The sequence below is a fragment of the Sorex araneus genome, chromosome 1, assembly GCF_027595985.1.
Source record: "Sorex araneus isolate mSorAra2 chromosome 1, mSorAra2.pri, whole genome shotgun sequence".
NCBI classification, from domain to species: Eukaryota; Metazoa; Chordata; class Mammalia; order Eulipotyphla; family Soricidae; genus Sorex; species Sorex araneus.
The window spans coordinates 372,154,028-372,170,113 of record NC_073302.1 but is presented as its reverse complement, the minus strand read 5'-3'; the positions used below and the strand labels follow the sequence as shown (position 1 = coordinate 372,170,113).

At 36.9% G+C, this 16,086-nt stretch overlaps 1 protein-coding gene across 1 annotated transcript in view; it reads left to right on the top strand.

Annotated features, from left to right (window-relative positions):
- The window catches only part of HDAC9 (histone deacetylase 9), a 1,006,394-nt gene that overhangs the window by 943,519 nt on the left and 46,789 nt on the right, over window positions 1-16,086 (top strand). The window contains exon 25 of the mRNA XM_055131803.1: window positions 8,349-8,433. Coding sequence (XP_054987778.1) covers window positions 8,349-8,433 — 85 coding nt within the window. The remainder of the gene's footprint in view (window positions 1-8,348; window positions 8,434-16,086) is intronic.

Genomic DNA, 16,086 nt, shown 5'->3' with positions numbered 1-16,086 from the left:
ATGTCTTCATTGTGAGACTTGTTACTGTTTTTGGCATATTGAATATGCCACAGGTAGTTTGCCAGGCTCTGCCGTGCAGCCTGTGTATACATGGATACTTAATTTTACTCTATTTTTTTAAATGTCCTTATGACATTATACGATATAGTGTATAACTTAAGTACTGAAGTTTTGTAAAAGATCTGGATATCAGGTAGAATATGTCTCCCAGTTGTTTTTGTTAATTTGATCGTCTTGGTTACATTTGTCCATTGTTCATTTTTAAATAAAGTTTAATAAATTTGTTGATCAGTTCCAGAAAGTACATATATATTTAGTTCAGCAATAAAGCAAATATTATGGCAATGTAAAAAACATTGCTTAAAGGAATGCTTTCTGTAAAAATTTGAATGTAAAATATAAAGAAAAATTAGCTACAAATCATTGTATCACTGTCATCCTGTTGTTTGTCGATTTACTGGAGTGGGCACCGGTAGCATCTCTATTCCTCTCAGTCCTGAGATTTTAGCAGCCTCTCCTTACTCCTCTTTCCCAACAATTGGAGGCTCTTTCAGGGTCAGGGGAATGAAACCTATCGTTACTGTTTTTTGGCATATCAAATACGCCACAGGTAGCTTGCCAGGCTCTGCCTGTGTGGGTGGGATACTCTCATAAGCTTGCTGGGCTCTCCGAGAGGTATATATATATATATATCTGTTAACTGTATTTGGGATTCGAATATGCCATGGGGAGCTTGCCAGGTTCTCCCATGTGGGTAACAGATTCTCGGTAGCTTGTCAGGTTCTCCAAGAGGGAAAACTAGGCTATCAGATGTCAGATTGTAAATTACTCAATAAAATATAGAAGCAGCATATGACTCTATCATTATATCACATAATAGTTTTAAAATATTTTTTAAATAATTAAAAATAATTTGGGGGGCAAAAGTATGCAGCAGGTAAGGGGCTTGCCTTGCATGTGGCCAACCCAGGTATGATCCATGGAACTGTATATGGGCCTCTGAGCACCACCGTGGTGATCTCTGAGCACAGAGCCAGAATACTCACTAGGCATTTTCAGATGTGATGCACAAAAGAAAAAAAAATACCCTTTCTTTTTGATATGTAGTAGTATACCCATATTTATACCAATAATTATAATTAGCTACAAAAACTGCCATAGAACATCTTATGTAGCAATAAGATGGACTTTAAGATGAAAGAAGAAACTAGAAATAGAAACTAGATGAAAATAAGCTGGACTTTAATATGAAAGAAGAAACTAGAGGTAGAAGTCCATAGTGTTCAAATATTCTAAAAACTGAGATGATGAAACAATTCAAAATTTGAGTATTTAATAACAACTTGAAAATGTATAGAGTAAAAGTTTAGAGAAACAGATGGAAAATAAACAAAATCACAGTAATTTTTAAGGACTTTAGCACAGCTCTTCCAATAACTGATAGGACAAATAGAGAATAAAAAGGAAAGTAGATTTCAGTATTTGTTAAGCTTTCCCTATTTGAAATATGTAATAGATGAGACACAATATTAGATGAATATAATTTTTCAAGCACATTTGTATCAACTTCAAAAGTAGGTAATATTTGGAAAAAAGGCAACTTTTAATAAGCTTGAACTAATTTAATTCATATAAAATATCATTTATCAGGAAATTAAAATAGGATCTAAGTTACTTAATGCCAACAAATGTAACATTTGATGTTCATGAACTTAAAAGTTTAATATTTTTCAAATATCCCTTACCCTATTAAAATTATTTATATATTTCTATTATAAAATAAAACATTCTTTTTATTTCCATTTTAATAAAGATTCCACTAAATCTTTGAATGTCTCTACAATATACATTATGAGACAGGAACATTTTTAATAAAAAGTATGCAAGAATACTCTTACTACTTTATTTCAACACTAATGGTGCAGGAGGGTATTATAAAAAAAAAATAGAGCACAGCTTTTCTGCCGCTGCGCGAGCTCGACCTCGGAGGCAACTGAACTCCTTTGGACAGGAGCAGTGCCCCAAAAATGCCTCCAAACTGTGTGATCGGAGCTACTGGCCCATGGGCCTCCAGCGGGGCACGGTCTTTTCTCTCTCAACTCTCTCTTATTGAACACAGCAAGGCGATTGCCGGTTTTTAGAGTATGCAGGTACCCGCAGAAGTCCAGGAAAGCCAAGGGGGCGGGATTTCCGGATCCGCCCTGCGCCGATATTTAAGCACAGCGCCATGTGGGTACGTTCCTTTCTGCCGCCGCGCGAGCTCGACCACGGAGGCAACTGAACTCTTTTGGACACGAACAGTGCCCCAAAAATGCCTCCAAACTGTGTGATCGGAGCTAATGGCCCATGGGCCTCCAGCGGGGCACGGTTTTTCTCTCCAGGCTCCTCCATCATGTGAGCACCACAAAAGGGAAGTAAAAGATTGCAGTGATGCAACTACCAAAAGAATTTTCCCTGGACTTCATATAGAAATCCCAAACCGCGGGGCTGCTGTCGCAGCCGCGCAACCTAATATCTCCTGATTGTCAGCAACGTGAAAAGGTTCCTTTTTAGCAGGTCTTACTGTGGGGGGAAACTCCAAATAACAGTACCAAGTTTTTTGTTGAAATATTGAAGGTAATCAAAGTAGCAGCTATTTCTTTAGACTGTGAACTAAGCCAAAGCCCCACACTGGCCGAGGTGAGGAAATATCCTTCTTTCTCGGTTCTTTTCCCTTTTCTGGGAGAATTGCAGTGTGGTGTCCACCATATTATGAAGTCTATTAAGCAGGCATGAACTTAGAGGTGCGGGAATGGGAGGGGGAAAAAAAAAACTATATACTTGGAACAGAGGGACAGTTGGGAAGTCTCGGGCCGATACCAGCGCATGCTCCGCCGAGACTCAACCCGGGTGGCCACACTTTTGAGTGGCTGCGATGTTGCTGATCAACCAGAATCCGGAGACTAACTAGACTACTTCCGGTTCCAGAAACTACTTGCAACCATATCTCTAGACTGAACTAAGCCATAGCCCCACGCCGGCCGAGGACTGGAAATATCCTTTTTTCTCGTAGGGTGGCGTGGTGTCAGCCATAATATGAGGACTATTCATTAAGCAGGCACAAACTTGGTGGCACAGGATGGAGGGGGGGAAAAACTCTATGTACTTGAAACAACGGGACTTCATATCTCTCCAGTTTCAGCAATGGAAAACTAATTATCAAATACTGCATTGGCAGTAGGGATGTCTTTCTTGGGGGGAAACTCCAACAATAGTGAATGTTGTGTTGAAATATGGAATGTAATCAAGGTAAAGTGAAAATGAAGTGAAATTTATCAACTAAGCAGGCAGGGATGGGGGTGGGGGTGGGGGGTGGGAGCTATACTGGGGTCTTTGGTGGTGGAATATGGGCACAGGTGAAGGGATGGGTGTTTGAGCATTGTATAACAGAGACATAAACCTGAGAACTTTGTAACTTTCCACATGGTGATTCAATAAAAAATAAATAAAATTAAAAAATAAATAAATAAATAAATAAAAAGGAGCACCTCAAAAAAAATAGGGCACACAAATATTGGAGAGAAATAAATATCTTTTAGTTACATGTGATATATAAGATAATATTACAGGTTCAAAATTGTGTAGATGAAATTATGTATATAATTTTCCATACATTATTAGAACCAATATGTGTATTGATATATATATACAGTCAATTGAATAATATTTAGTAATAAAATCATATTTAAATATATTACACCCATAAATTATAAAATTAATGTTTCATAATGATTTTATATCTTAAACAAAAAGAGAAACTTGGGCAAATGTATAGGTTAACTGTACTATAGTTGCAAGGTTTTAAAAAATCTTTTAAATAAATGTCAAATAAATGTTCTTATCATAAACATTTTTTATTTTACATGTACAAAGATTTATAAAAGTAAAAAATACTTGGAACAAATATAAATTATAAATTACTTTTAAGAAAGTTAAATATCCACATAAGAAAAGGAACATACTATATTTGTGAATTAAAATCTGATATTATAAGTGTCTCACTTCTCCTCAAACTGGATTAAAGATTATGTACAAAGCTTTTAATTTCATTTTAATAATTTTTGTGTTATTGCTTATTTTTCCTCTTCTTCCCCTTTCTTCCAATCATTATCTTTGCCTGTGTTTAATTGTTCATTGTCTTTCCTTTGTCTACATGCATTTCTAAATGCATCTCAATAAAACTGTCTACAAATTAAGATACCCAACCAATGAATGGAGAACAGTAACTATTTGGAAGCTCTACTTGGGAATGTCACTTTAGAAATAAAAATGATTATTTCTTTTTTCTGCTGTTCCTCCTGATTTTTCTTGTGCTCTGATTAACATGTAACAAAGTAGAAGACTATTCCACATAGGTCTGTTAGCTGCAAAGAATAGAATAAAGGCTATCTTTCTGTGGCTTTACTTTTCTTCAAATAATATTTCCTCAATTCAACAGTTTTTAAATTTTATTTATTTATTTTTAATTTTTCAAAGCTGTTCTTGATTGGATTTCAGTCATACAGTATTCCAACACCCTTTCCTCCTCCACCAGTGTACATTTCCCAGCACCTGTGTACCCTGATTCCCTCCCATCACTCCCCACCCCCACCCCCCACCCCCTGCCTGCCTTTGTGACAGGTGTGCTTTCCTTCTCTCTCTCTCTCTCTCTCTCTCTCTCTCTCTCTCTCTCTCTCTCCTTCTCTCTCTCTCCCTCCCTCCCTCTCTCTCTCTCTCTCTCTATCTCTCTCTCTCTGTCTTTTGGTCATTGTGGTTTACAACATTGATACTGTCGATTCAGTATTCTTAATGCAACTGTTTACCAAGCTCTACACTTATCAAAATACCTCAAAGTATAGAGAATAAGAGGTATGTCTAATAGCAATATATTATGTACAGTAAGCTAAATAAGAGTATTTGTATGGAAAAGAGAGACAGATATGGATGCAATCTGCCAGTCTGAGAATTATAGAAAAGAATAACGCAGGCTTGCTTATGTGGCACCTCAATGATTTAGTAATATTTTAGCAATCCAAAGAAGGATGGAGAGAAGAAAAATAGTAATATCATAAAGAAAGGCATGTATGCATGAAATTATATAGCAAGCTTAGGAAATAATTAAAGAGCTAACAAGAACAAATAATTATCTTTACTTGGTAAATGTAGATGTCTATCTTATTCCAAATAAGGAATTTAAGAGGTAGTTGAATTTCCCCATTCTTTCTAGTTAAGAATTTCTCCAGGAATGTTCTCTACCTATTTACAGAAATTTATTTTAACCAGCTAAATTGATGTTTTATTATTTAAGTTATAATAAAGAGTTTGAAAGCCATTCACAACATAATAATGGCCACAATCTTTATGGTATATAAAAACATCTGGAGTACTTAGGAATTCCATGGTATTCATAACTTAAATATCTTAATTATATTAGTATGGTTATGCACCTTTCTGTAAAAAGTAAAGAAGAATAAATTTTTCTAAATCTGGGTCTGAAAAATTGTATAAATAATTGTTATAAGTAATAGTTGGGTTAAGTTTTATCTGTACTTACATGATTAAGAACTTTCTGTTGTGAGATTGTGTGAAAGTTATTTTATGTATCTCAAGACAGTAATAATTATGACTTTATAGAGTTGCTCAATAAAGGTACAACGTGTGATGTTATCTCTATCTGCATCCGATTTATGTTATTATGAGAGGTGCATGCAATTTATCTTGTTCGCATGTATTACTTCCTTTTCTGTCTTTTAATTGGTTACTAGTGTTGAAGAGCCAATGTTTTAGATACATCTTATCAGCCAAACTAAATACATAATACAGCTTTACTCCATGTTCTTTGCTCCAAATTTTTTAAAATGACTATTTATTTAATATTATTTCATTACAGTTAGTTATTAGATTACTAATAAATGACCAATACTCATAAATATTTATTAAGCCGTGCTTCCATCAGACATTTTTAGTGCTTATAATTGTGAATGATTGAATCAACAAACTTTAGAAAGACAACTCAATTCTGTGGTCCCTCTATACAAGGTTTTAATTTTATGAAAACAGACTCTAAATGCTGCTTGCTTTCTTGCCAACTGAGAATATTACCCATTGCCTTCTCTGCAGAGCAACCCAAGGAAAAAATAAAGAACCTACTTTGAGACTTTCTGAATTCAGCTCTGTCTGTGTGTATACCCTCAAAATGAAACAAATTGGGCCAATTTACTGAAGGTTAAATCTTCTAAATGTCATTCCCCTAAAACATGCAGGGAAATGGTTTGGGAGGCTTAAATTATCAATGTAATTGCCTTAATTCTCTAGGTTGCTTTTATAAGTAGACACAACTTTATCGTATCTAACTGCCTTTCCCAAATTGGAGGCTTAGGGTTGTTTGTATTTTCACTCTCAACACCCTGAATCACATTCACTTTCTATATAACCCAGGTCTTAAAAATAGCCCACAGACCTCAATGAGAAAGAGTTCCAAAAGTGAGGTTTTTACATTAATGATCTGCCTATAGCTTACTTTCCAGTAGTAAGCACCTTTGCATTTGTCAGCAATTTTTATCCTAAAGTCATAGGATAGATTTTTGAAGAAAAATATATGCTGATAATATCTCATGCCTTTATTTTTATGTATGTGAACATAGTTGGGTCTCCAATAATTTTATTGGTAAAATCTGCCTGATTTCTTTTTCAAATGATCTGCTCTAAATTTCAATGCAGAAGTGAAAGAAAAGAGTTGTAAGCAAGGTAGCACAACCCCTTTTTAACTCTTATTTACTTAATATTATTTTTAAATAATAGTTTTTAAATATTTTAAATAATATTTTGAAATAAAGTTTTCTAAGTGATCACCCATTCAATAGTTGTTCCAAGTTAAGAAAGTGTTATTAGAATAACATTTTCCTGCAGATACTCTCTGAATATTGGATTTTTAAATATGATTGAACAGCTTTGAAGAGTTTACAATTGCTGCATCTTTCACCAGCACATTTCTTGCATGCCAACCTGTATTGCAAATGAACCTTTTGATATTTTAAAGGTTTTTCTTTGGCAGCTAAGAAAAACACTCTGGAAAGTTATATTTAGTGATTTTTTCCCATGTGTAAATACCCCTGAGCTAGTACGTTGTCTGATGGCATCTGGAAGAAAGGTACTGTTGTTTTAGATTCCATGATTAAAGTATATAATAATCAATTCAGCAGGACCTTGGGAGGAGAAAAGGGAGTTGAGGGATGCAGATTCACTGGTATGCCATGGAAACCTGGAATCCTTGCATTATTTAGTTTTTTCCCCCATATTGATGAAGAGATAAAGAGGTGGTCAGACCTCCTGACCAAATCTAGTGACATCAATTCCCATTCATCTTACAGCTTGCAAATTAGATTGTATTTAAGACTACTCACTTGAACTTTAAATTGTCTGTCAACATGACTTTTTATTGTGAATTCCTTTGTTACTGTTACTTTCTTTGTTTTCTGGATCCTGATATTTGGACAGCTATTTGTTTGCCAAGTACTCTGCCTCTGCATTCCCTGCTGCTGCACACCAAACTACATCACCAAAGTATTCCCAAGGATGCTTCATCAGATTAGTTCTGCCAAACACTCCGTAAATTATGGAAAGCCCTTCTCTATTTCTTGCAAAGCAGTGTTTGCTGAGTTTCTCCATAAAAATTCAGTGTAATTCCAGGAGATCATGATAGATTTGCAAGACAGGAATTTGTCCCGCAGTTCCACATGAACATCTGCATAGTTATGAGTAAAGTGAAAGCAAAGTGGAATTTAGTTATATTGCCATTGTTTTTCTTTTCTACCGCTTATTCAATAGCAATTGAATAAGAGTACCTGTGTCTTGTAGCTTTCTACCACGAAGTTCTCAGAAGTATAAGGTGGTTCAATAAAAAACAAAATATATATTTTTAAAGGGGGATGGATATGGACTATCTATCTACTGCAACTTCCAGGTTTGTGTTCAAATCCCAGCTGTATATACAGACATGATGGAATTTGGGTTCTGAGTAGTCTAAAAACATTACACAAGTGACTCCATTTTTAATAAATAATACACAGGCACGCACTTATTTTATGGACTTAATGGATTCATATTGTTACCAATTAAAACAAATTTCTCTTGTAATTCAGTTCTTTGACTGCCAAAAAACTAACAAACAAAAATCCAAAATGGTCATAATTTTAGAAGTGGTATCAAAAAAATGTTATCTGGTACTTGGGGGAAGCTTTTATTTTAAGTTGACTACATTGCTTTAATTCTGATATTCTTGCTCTACAGACATAATATTCTGCTCATATTATTATCTACTATTCTTGCAGTTGGAACCACTTGCAGAAGATATTCTCCACCAAACCCCGAATATGAATGCTGTAATTTCTTTACAGAAGATCATTGAAATTCAAAGTATGTCTTTTAAGTTTTTTAATTCTTTCTTAATAAAGTGAAAATAATTAAACTTATATTAGGACTCAGAACTCATGAAGAGCATATCTGAGTTTCCCCAGGTGAGATTTAGTACAGTTTACGCATGTAGTCATATCTGTTACTTTATTGCTGTTAATACCACAAAATTCTCAGAAACTCTAGATTTAGTACTTTGTTTTTCTCATATTTTCCAGGTACTTTCAATTTTCCTGTTTTTAACTCTAAGCATTTACCACCCAAAATAAAATCAATATAAAAAGTATCATTATACTGCCCAAACTTAAGTAAGGGTAAATTGTTCCCTACTGATTTGGGAATCTAACAATTACTGGTTTTAATCTTTTCAAGAGAGGAAAAAGTGGGTCAGAGCAATAGTACAGCTGCTAAAGCTTTTGCCTTGTACATGACCAACCCAGGTCCAAACCCTGAAATCCAAAGGGTCCCTAAGCCAGCACAGTTGGATGTGATCAAAAAACAGAGTGGAGTGTGTGTGTGTGTGTGTGTGTGTGTGTATGTTTGTGTCTGTGTGTGTGTGTGAGAGAGAGAGACAGAGAGAGAGACAGAGACAGTGAGAGGGACAGAGATAGAAAAGAGGCAGGAGGATGGGAGATGGAGAAGGGTAAAAGTTCAAGTAGAAAACCTCACTGTTAGAAATTTGAACTAAACAAATACAAGAAAGTCATGTTTTCTTTCCAGTTTCAATTACATTAGTGTAAGTTTGTCATGAGTCATTATCTTTAAATATCAATTTAAACATTAATGTGTGCAAATACAATCATTATGAAACACCGTAAAGGTTAGCATAATGGAGATAAGGAGATAGCTCCATCATGAATTTATGAATGTGATTGGGTCTCCATATTATCATTTATCTGAAATTGTGAACATTTTAAAATCATAATATGAAAACACAAAATTATGTCTCACCTTACTTAATTTCACTCATGCTGGCACTGAGGTATGTAGTTATCTAACATGTATTGACTACACATCATACCTGATTTAATTATGAATTTCAAAGGACAGAGAAACAAACATTTAAATAACTGGGGGAATGAAGAGATAGTATACTTTCCTTGCACATTTCTGTCTCTGATTGAATCTCCATCATCACACAAGGTCCCTGAGTACCACCAAGGAGTGATTCCTGAGCACAGAGCCAGGAATAAGCCCTGCTCTGTGCTGGATGCAGCCCAAAACATCCACCAAACAATAACAACAACAAGAATAAGATTAGAAATCAACTACCTTGACATAAAACTGAGATAATAGAATGAAAAATAAATAAAGAAGAGAATCATAAATACTGTTTCATAAATTTGAATATAAATCTTGTGGATATACTGATTGTATTATTTTAATTGTGCGTAGGATAACAGACATGTTAAAGTTATTCAACTCTCTAGTAAAGGAATCTTGAAGTGATCATTGACAGTCTTATCATATTTCTTCACATTAAATCTAATCTACCCTTCAGATTATCAATAGTATAAAGAGGTGCTTTTTTAAATATAGTCTTCTTGTTTTATATTTTTATATATAGTCTTCATAAAAAATGCTATGTTCTGAGCATTCTTTTGCTATTATATACACAGCTCACTTTCCTAATATATACACAAAATCTCTGATTCTTGTATACATTTTTATTATTATCACATTTAAGAATCATTCCTGAGAATTTACCACATGTTGATAAGTGATAGTTTGATAAGTTATCAAGGACAAAGATTATAGAGAGTAATAAGGGAAAGATTATGACAATAAGCAGTTTACAGTCCAATAAGTAACAGACACTAAAATGCATTGTTCCAACATAGAGTCATGTAGTACACTCAGATCTGGAGAAGGAGCCATTTCTTTCTGAAGTCCTGAAGATTGAGATTAAAGGTATTGGGGAAGTAAGAAAAGTTTATAGAAGGTCACAGTTTATTTGCTGGCATTGATGGGAACTGAATTTAATCTTAAGGATTGAAAAGAATATTGACAAAGTAACAAAAAAGAGAATATTCTAAAGAGCATAACAGAAACAAAAGACTATGTTTTATTAATATAGGCATTTAGAAATGAAACTGTTGTATGTAGTATTATATGATTTCCTATCATATAATCATATCACTGTCACTGTCACTGTCATCCCATTGCTCATTGATTTGCTCGAGTGGGTACCAGTAATGACTCCTTTGTAAGGCTTCTTGTTACTGTTTTTGGAATATTGAATACACCACAGGTAGCATGCCAGGCTCTGCCGTGTGGGTGAGATACTCTTGGTAGCTTACCGGGCTCTCCAAGAGGGGTGGAGGAATTCAACCCCGGTTGGCCTCGTGCAAGGCAAATGCCCTACCGCTAAATCATATATCGCACCTTGCTAAATTGTCTTTTCCTTTGATACTGCTGGCATTATGAGTGGCTTGTACAGTCTACTCTAGTCAAACAAACCTGTTTACTTTTTGTAAAGGAGTCACTCTACTGCCGAAATTTACTATGCCAGGATTCTTCCATTATGAAATGGAATCTCATCCTTCTGCTCCACTGTGCCCTTCACAAAATGCATTTTCCAGGGCTGAACAATTCTCTCATTTAATAATCAGCTTTCTCTTTAACTCGTAGTAAGGGTTCTACCCAGCTCTTTCCATGGATTTTAACTTATGATATTTTTAATGCTTCTATTATTTGGATTTTTTATATTTTAAGGTCTTCTAGTTTGGGGAAGTAGGTGGTAATCATCAGGAAGATTAGAATCCTATCTCCTACATGCTTATAAGAAGAATTGATAGTTAGGAAGAGGTTAGAGATGCAAAGGAGCCTGGGCATTAAGAAAAGTCATATTTGTGCAGGAAAAAAAGGAACAAGTTTTGCAGGCCTTGAGCAACCAAAGCTTTCACCAAGAGGAGATTATGAGGAAGTGCTCCTTCTAGTGCTCCTTTTGGATCTGAATATACAGTGTAGAGGGCACTGTTGTTGGTGACTTGGTAGCCAGACCTTTCTCACTTCTATTCAAAAGAAATCCAGGAAATCCTGAGAGTTGTTTGAATTGAGTTTTCTGAGTTGGAGAGTGGCACGGAGGACTTCAAGAGGCAAATGAATGTTGGCTCTCTGGTGGCTGGTTTGGTGCAGTGACATTGTATTCCTAAAACATGGATATCAATACTATTGTAAGCAACAATTCTTAAATAAAACAAATAGATAAAAAAAATAAGACTAGTTTTATTCTTCAATCCATGCCACCACACAGTATGTACAACACAGAGAAAGAGAGACCTATGCCCAGCTCCAGAAGAGCTGTTTTCTGTCTACACCTAGACAGTCAGTTCATTTAACAGTGATTAGTAAATGGTATGTTGCTGGATAACATTGGGTTGTCTTTGCCCCTCCCACAGAGAGTTTAAGGTTTATTGAGCCACTCCCCCAACAGTACAACTGAGGCACACACAATTTCATCAAACACTAAGAATCCTAAACTGCTTTTCTCTTTCCTTTATGTCATTTGCATGATTTATTTAGCAATGTCCTTTTTGTATAGACACAGGAAGACAGTGATGCTATGCTTTGTAACATGGGAGTTAATTGACTCCAAATAATATTTTCTCCTGGGCATCCATATTTACTTGACTTAAGCCTCAATTGCCCTTAGTTCCTAGCACCCCAAAAGCAGAGTCCTGACAAGGGACTGGATGGACCCAGGGTAAGCTGTGAGCTACCCTGCCATCAAATTGGGGCAGGCCAAGCACCATTAATACTTAACTATAAGTTAAGAACATGGTCAGGGACAAACTCTATCATGACCCCAAAAGAAATAACTGAATAAGGACCCTGAATGGGTTAGGAAAAACTAACCTGACCTGAGAACTATAGTCTGGAATATATAGTGAGGTCTCCCCAGGAAGAGTCAGCCTTTAAGTTTAATATATGTCTTACTGTGTTCATACAAAATTATTAGAAATATTATAGAAGTAAACTTACTATGATTGTTTAAATGGATTACTAGCTGAGGAAGGATAAAGCAATATACCCTGGGTGGAATTCTGACCCTGAGAGGATCTCCTAGTAATCTGGAGTCCTGAACCCTCAAATGAGATTTTGTCCTTGAGTTAACTCCTAAAGGAGTGGCTTTACCTCTGTTTTTTGTTATGGTAATGTTCAACCCCACCTCTGTGTGTCCCCACCCTTTATTAGTTCTATGTAACAATGTGTAAGTTACATAGTAAGTAAGAGGAGTAAGAGGAAACTAGAAAGTCAAAGCTAGATGTTGAGAAGTAGAAAGTCAACAAAGAGACGTTGAAGACAAGGAGGAGAACTGAGATTTTTGGGCTTGGAGGACAAGAATAGAGGACTATGAGACTACGACAAGATGAGGAAGAAGATAGAATGAAAGAGAGGACTTTGAGGTCTACGAGGAGACTGGGATGATAGAGCTATGATGACTGGGACTACGACCAAAACTACAGACTATGATTGTACCATAAGGGGAGAAATCGGACCATGCTGGAGAGGAGAGAGAAATAAACTGACTGCTGAACAGCCTGGCGCTCAGTTCCTATTTCTCCATTCCCTGATACTTTGTCTGCCTGTCACCATGGACCATCCTGGCGAGGTGGCTCCAGTCTCCTGTAACCCCATGCCTTTTTTTAAAATTTGAAACTCACAGTATGTGATTCTACTCTGGACTGTGAGAAGTCTGGCTTCATAGATGTTTATCCTGTTTGGTCATGGAGAGGGCCTCTTCATGATTTCATGTTTTATTTTTCTTATGCTGCCTTGAAATTCTTACCAAGTTTTAAACAGGAGCTGAAATTTTTATTTTTACTGGGTCCCACATTTTAAGGAGCTGCACAGGATGGATATCAAGGTGTTATTGATATTTGCAAAATATATCTTTACTGAGAAAGACTGATAGTAGCATTGCCACAAGGAGAGCTCAAATTGTGGGTGAAAGAGAATTAAAGGTGGGCTAAGATTGTAAACACACACTGAGAACCATCTCTCACTTTTTGGGACCTGGAGTGAAAATGAGTACCGATAAAGTGGTTCAGTTCTGTGGCTTTGACTACTGTGTGGTACATTTTTATATGGTTCAATTTAATTTTGTGTCATTGTGGCCACTGTTCCAGACTAAAGAAACAGAAAAGAGCTGAGTAAGGTTCATAGAGCAGTATAATAAAGTGGATACTTCAGAGTTGCAAGCTTTAGAATGTCTTGGAGAATTAAAATTATGAGCTGCTGACTTAGAAAACAATGCCAGTTTTCGTTACAATTGTAAAATTGTACTCTTCTTTACAATTTTCCAACCCACTTTTCCATCCCAAGTATACTTGTAGGACTCCAGGTCCTTAAGTGGGTTACCAGTTTCCCCTTCGATGGATAAAATAACCAGGACTAGCTACATAAAATGTGGGTTTCTCATGCGAAATGAAAATGTGTAGTTATTTCACTGTTAAAGATTTTGAGTAAATTCAAAGAGATGACAACACGCTATTGACAACAGAGCCTAGGAAACTTCCTAAACACTGAGTTGTCTGTGAGTTCCCAGATGACTTATTTATAAAGATAGGCTTGAAGATATCTTTGTTCAACAGTAGATCCTTGTTCCTCACATACCTCCCAAGCATCCGAGTATCACACAGGTTCCTTTTCTTTTGGGGAGAGGTTGGGGGGGATAGTTGTTGGACCACACCTGACAATCACTCTATAACTGTCATCCCATTGCTCATCGATTTGTTTGAGTGGGCACCAGTAACTTCCCCAGTGTGAGACTTGTTGTTTCTATTTTTGGCATATCGAGTATGTCATGGGGAGCTTGCCAGGCTTTGCCATGTGGGCGGGATACTCTCGGTAGCTTGTCGGGCTCTCCAAGAGGGATGGAGAAATCGAACCCAGGTTGGTCACTTGCAAGGCAAATGCCCTACCGTGTGCAAGGCAAACGCCCTATTGCTCCAGCCCCCCTGACACACTGGACAATACTCAGGGATTGATCCTGGCTCTACACTCGGGAATCACTCTTGGAAGTGCTCTATCTGGGATGTTGGGGATCAAACCTGGGGTTGCCACATGCAAGACAGGAGCCTTACCCATGTACTATCTCTCCAGCCCCAGGTTTCTTCTCTTAACTTAAGGATGTGTTAGAATTTTGGATTTTGGCCAATCTCTTAACTCTTAATTCAGGTTATTAAGAATCTCTCTCTCTCTCTCTCTCTCTCTCTCTCTCTCTCTCTCTCTCTCTCTGTCTCTCCCTCACTCCTCTCTTTCTCTCCCCACCCTTGATCTGTGTGTGTTTGTGTGTGTGTGTGTGTGTGCACACACCTGTATACTACAGTTTAGAGCTACAGCATGAGAAAACTAGGTAAATGTTTGCAAAGCAGGCCCTGTAGCATGTGGGAAGCATCCAGAAAAGTTCCTAGATAGCCTTATTCCGTAGCAAACAGCATGGTGCTGACAGGCCTTCTGTGAATTTTTCTTTGAGATCTGAGCCCCCAGCTGAGGCTATGCAGGTGCTGGAGACCGTGATTAGCATTGGCCCTTTGCCTGGCCACATGTTTTTACGGGTATTTGAGGCAGGATCATCCCTGTTGTCCTGTCCTTGTTTATGTTCCACATTTAGCCTAAAAACAAAAGTCTTCGATTTCCAGCACCCCATATGGTCCCCCAAACACTGCCAGGAATAAATCCTGAGTGCAAAGCCAGGAGTGACCCAAAAAGAAAAAAAAAAGTCTATAAGGCACTAACAGAGCAGCCCATTTCTTCTGATAATAAAGACACTCACCGAGAGGTCAGTAGTTTTTTTCTAAAACTGGGGGATGTATGCAGATTGGAACCATCTTTGAAATGACAAAATGTAGGTATGATCAAGAAGTCCCATTTTTCCTAAAATGCTCATGGTATAATACAGTCTTCTGAAGTGTTTTCATAGTTCATCCTGAATTTTTAAGACTGAGCCTCCTTCAGAAACTCTATCTCTGAATGGCCCTTAAGCCCTGTTCTAGACATGTCAGCAATGGTATTTGCCAGTGCACTTTATGGTAAAAATTGCTATATTTGAAGCCTATTGCCACTGTTATATTCCTTATACAATATCTGCCAGGCTCCTAGGTGCTCTGAAAATATCTATTGAATGAAGGCATAAATCTGTGTTTGTCATGCTTTTTTTTTTTAAGCCTGGACCTATTATTGATTGATTGATTGATTGATTGCTTTTGGGTCACACCTGGCGATGCACAAGGGTTATTCCTGCCTCTGAACTCAGGAATTACTCCTGGTGGTGCTCAGGGGACCATATGGGATGCTGGGAATCAAACCTGGGTCGGCTGTGTGCAAGTCAAACGCCCTACCCACTGTGCTATCGCTCCAGCCCCAAGCCTGGACGTATTTTTTAAGTTATACTCCTTAGCCAGTCTAAACAGAAAGAGAGGTTGAAAGAAACAAGCAAATTATGTGAGCGCATTTCTTCTCTCTCCTTCAACACACAAGTATGAATTCTTTCTAACTCGGAAACAACATAAATAGCTAGCCACCATTGCTATGTAGCTAACCATGGAGGTGGCAGTTCACAGAACTGATGGTTGGCTGACTGATGTCAGAGAACAGGCAGCACAGACTAGCATGAGGATCCTCAATGATATGCATTTTTTTTTCTTTCCT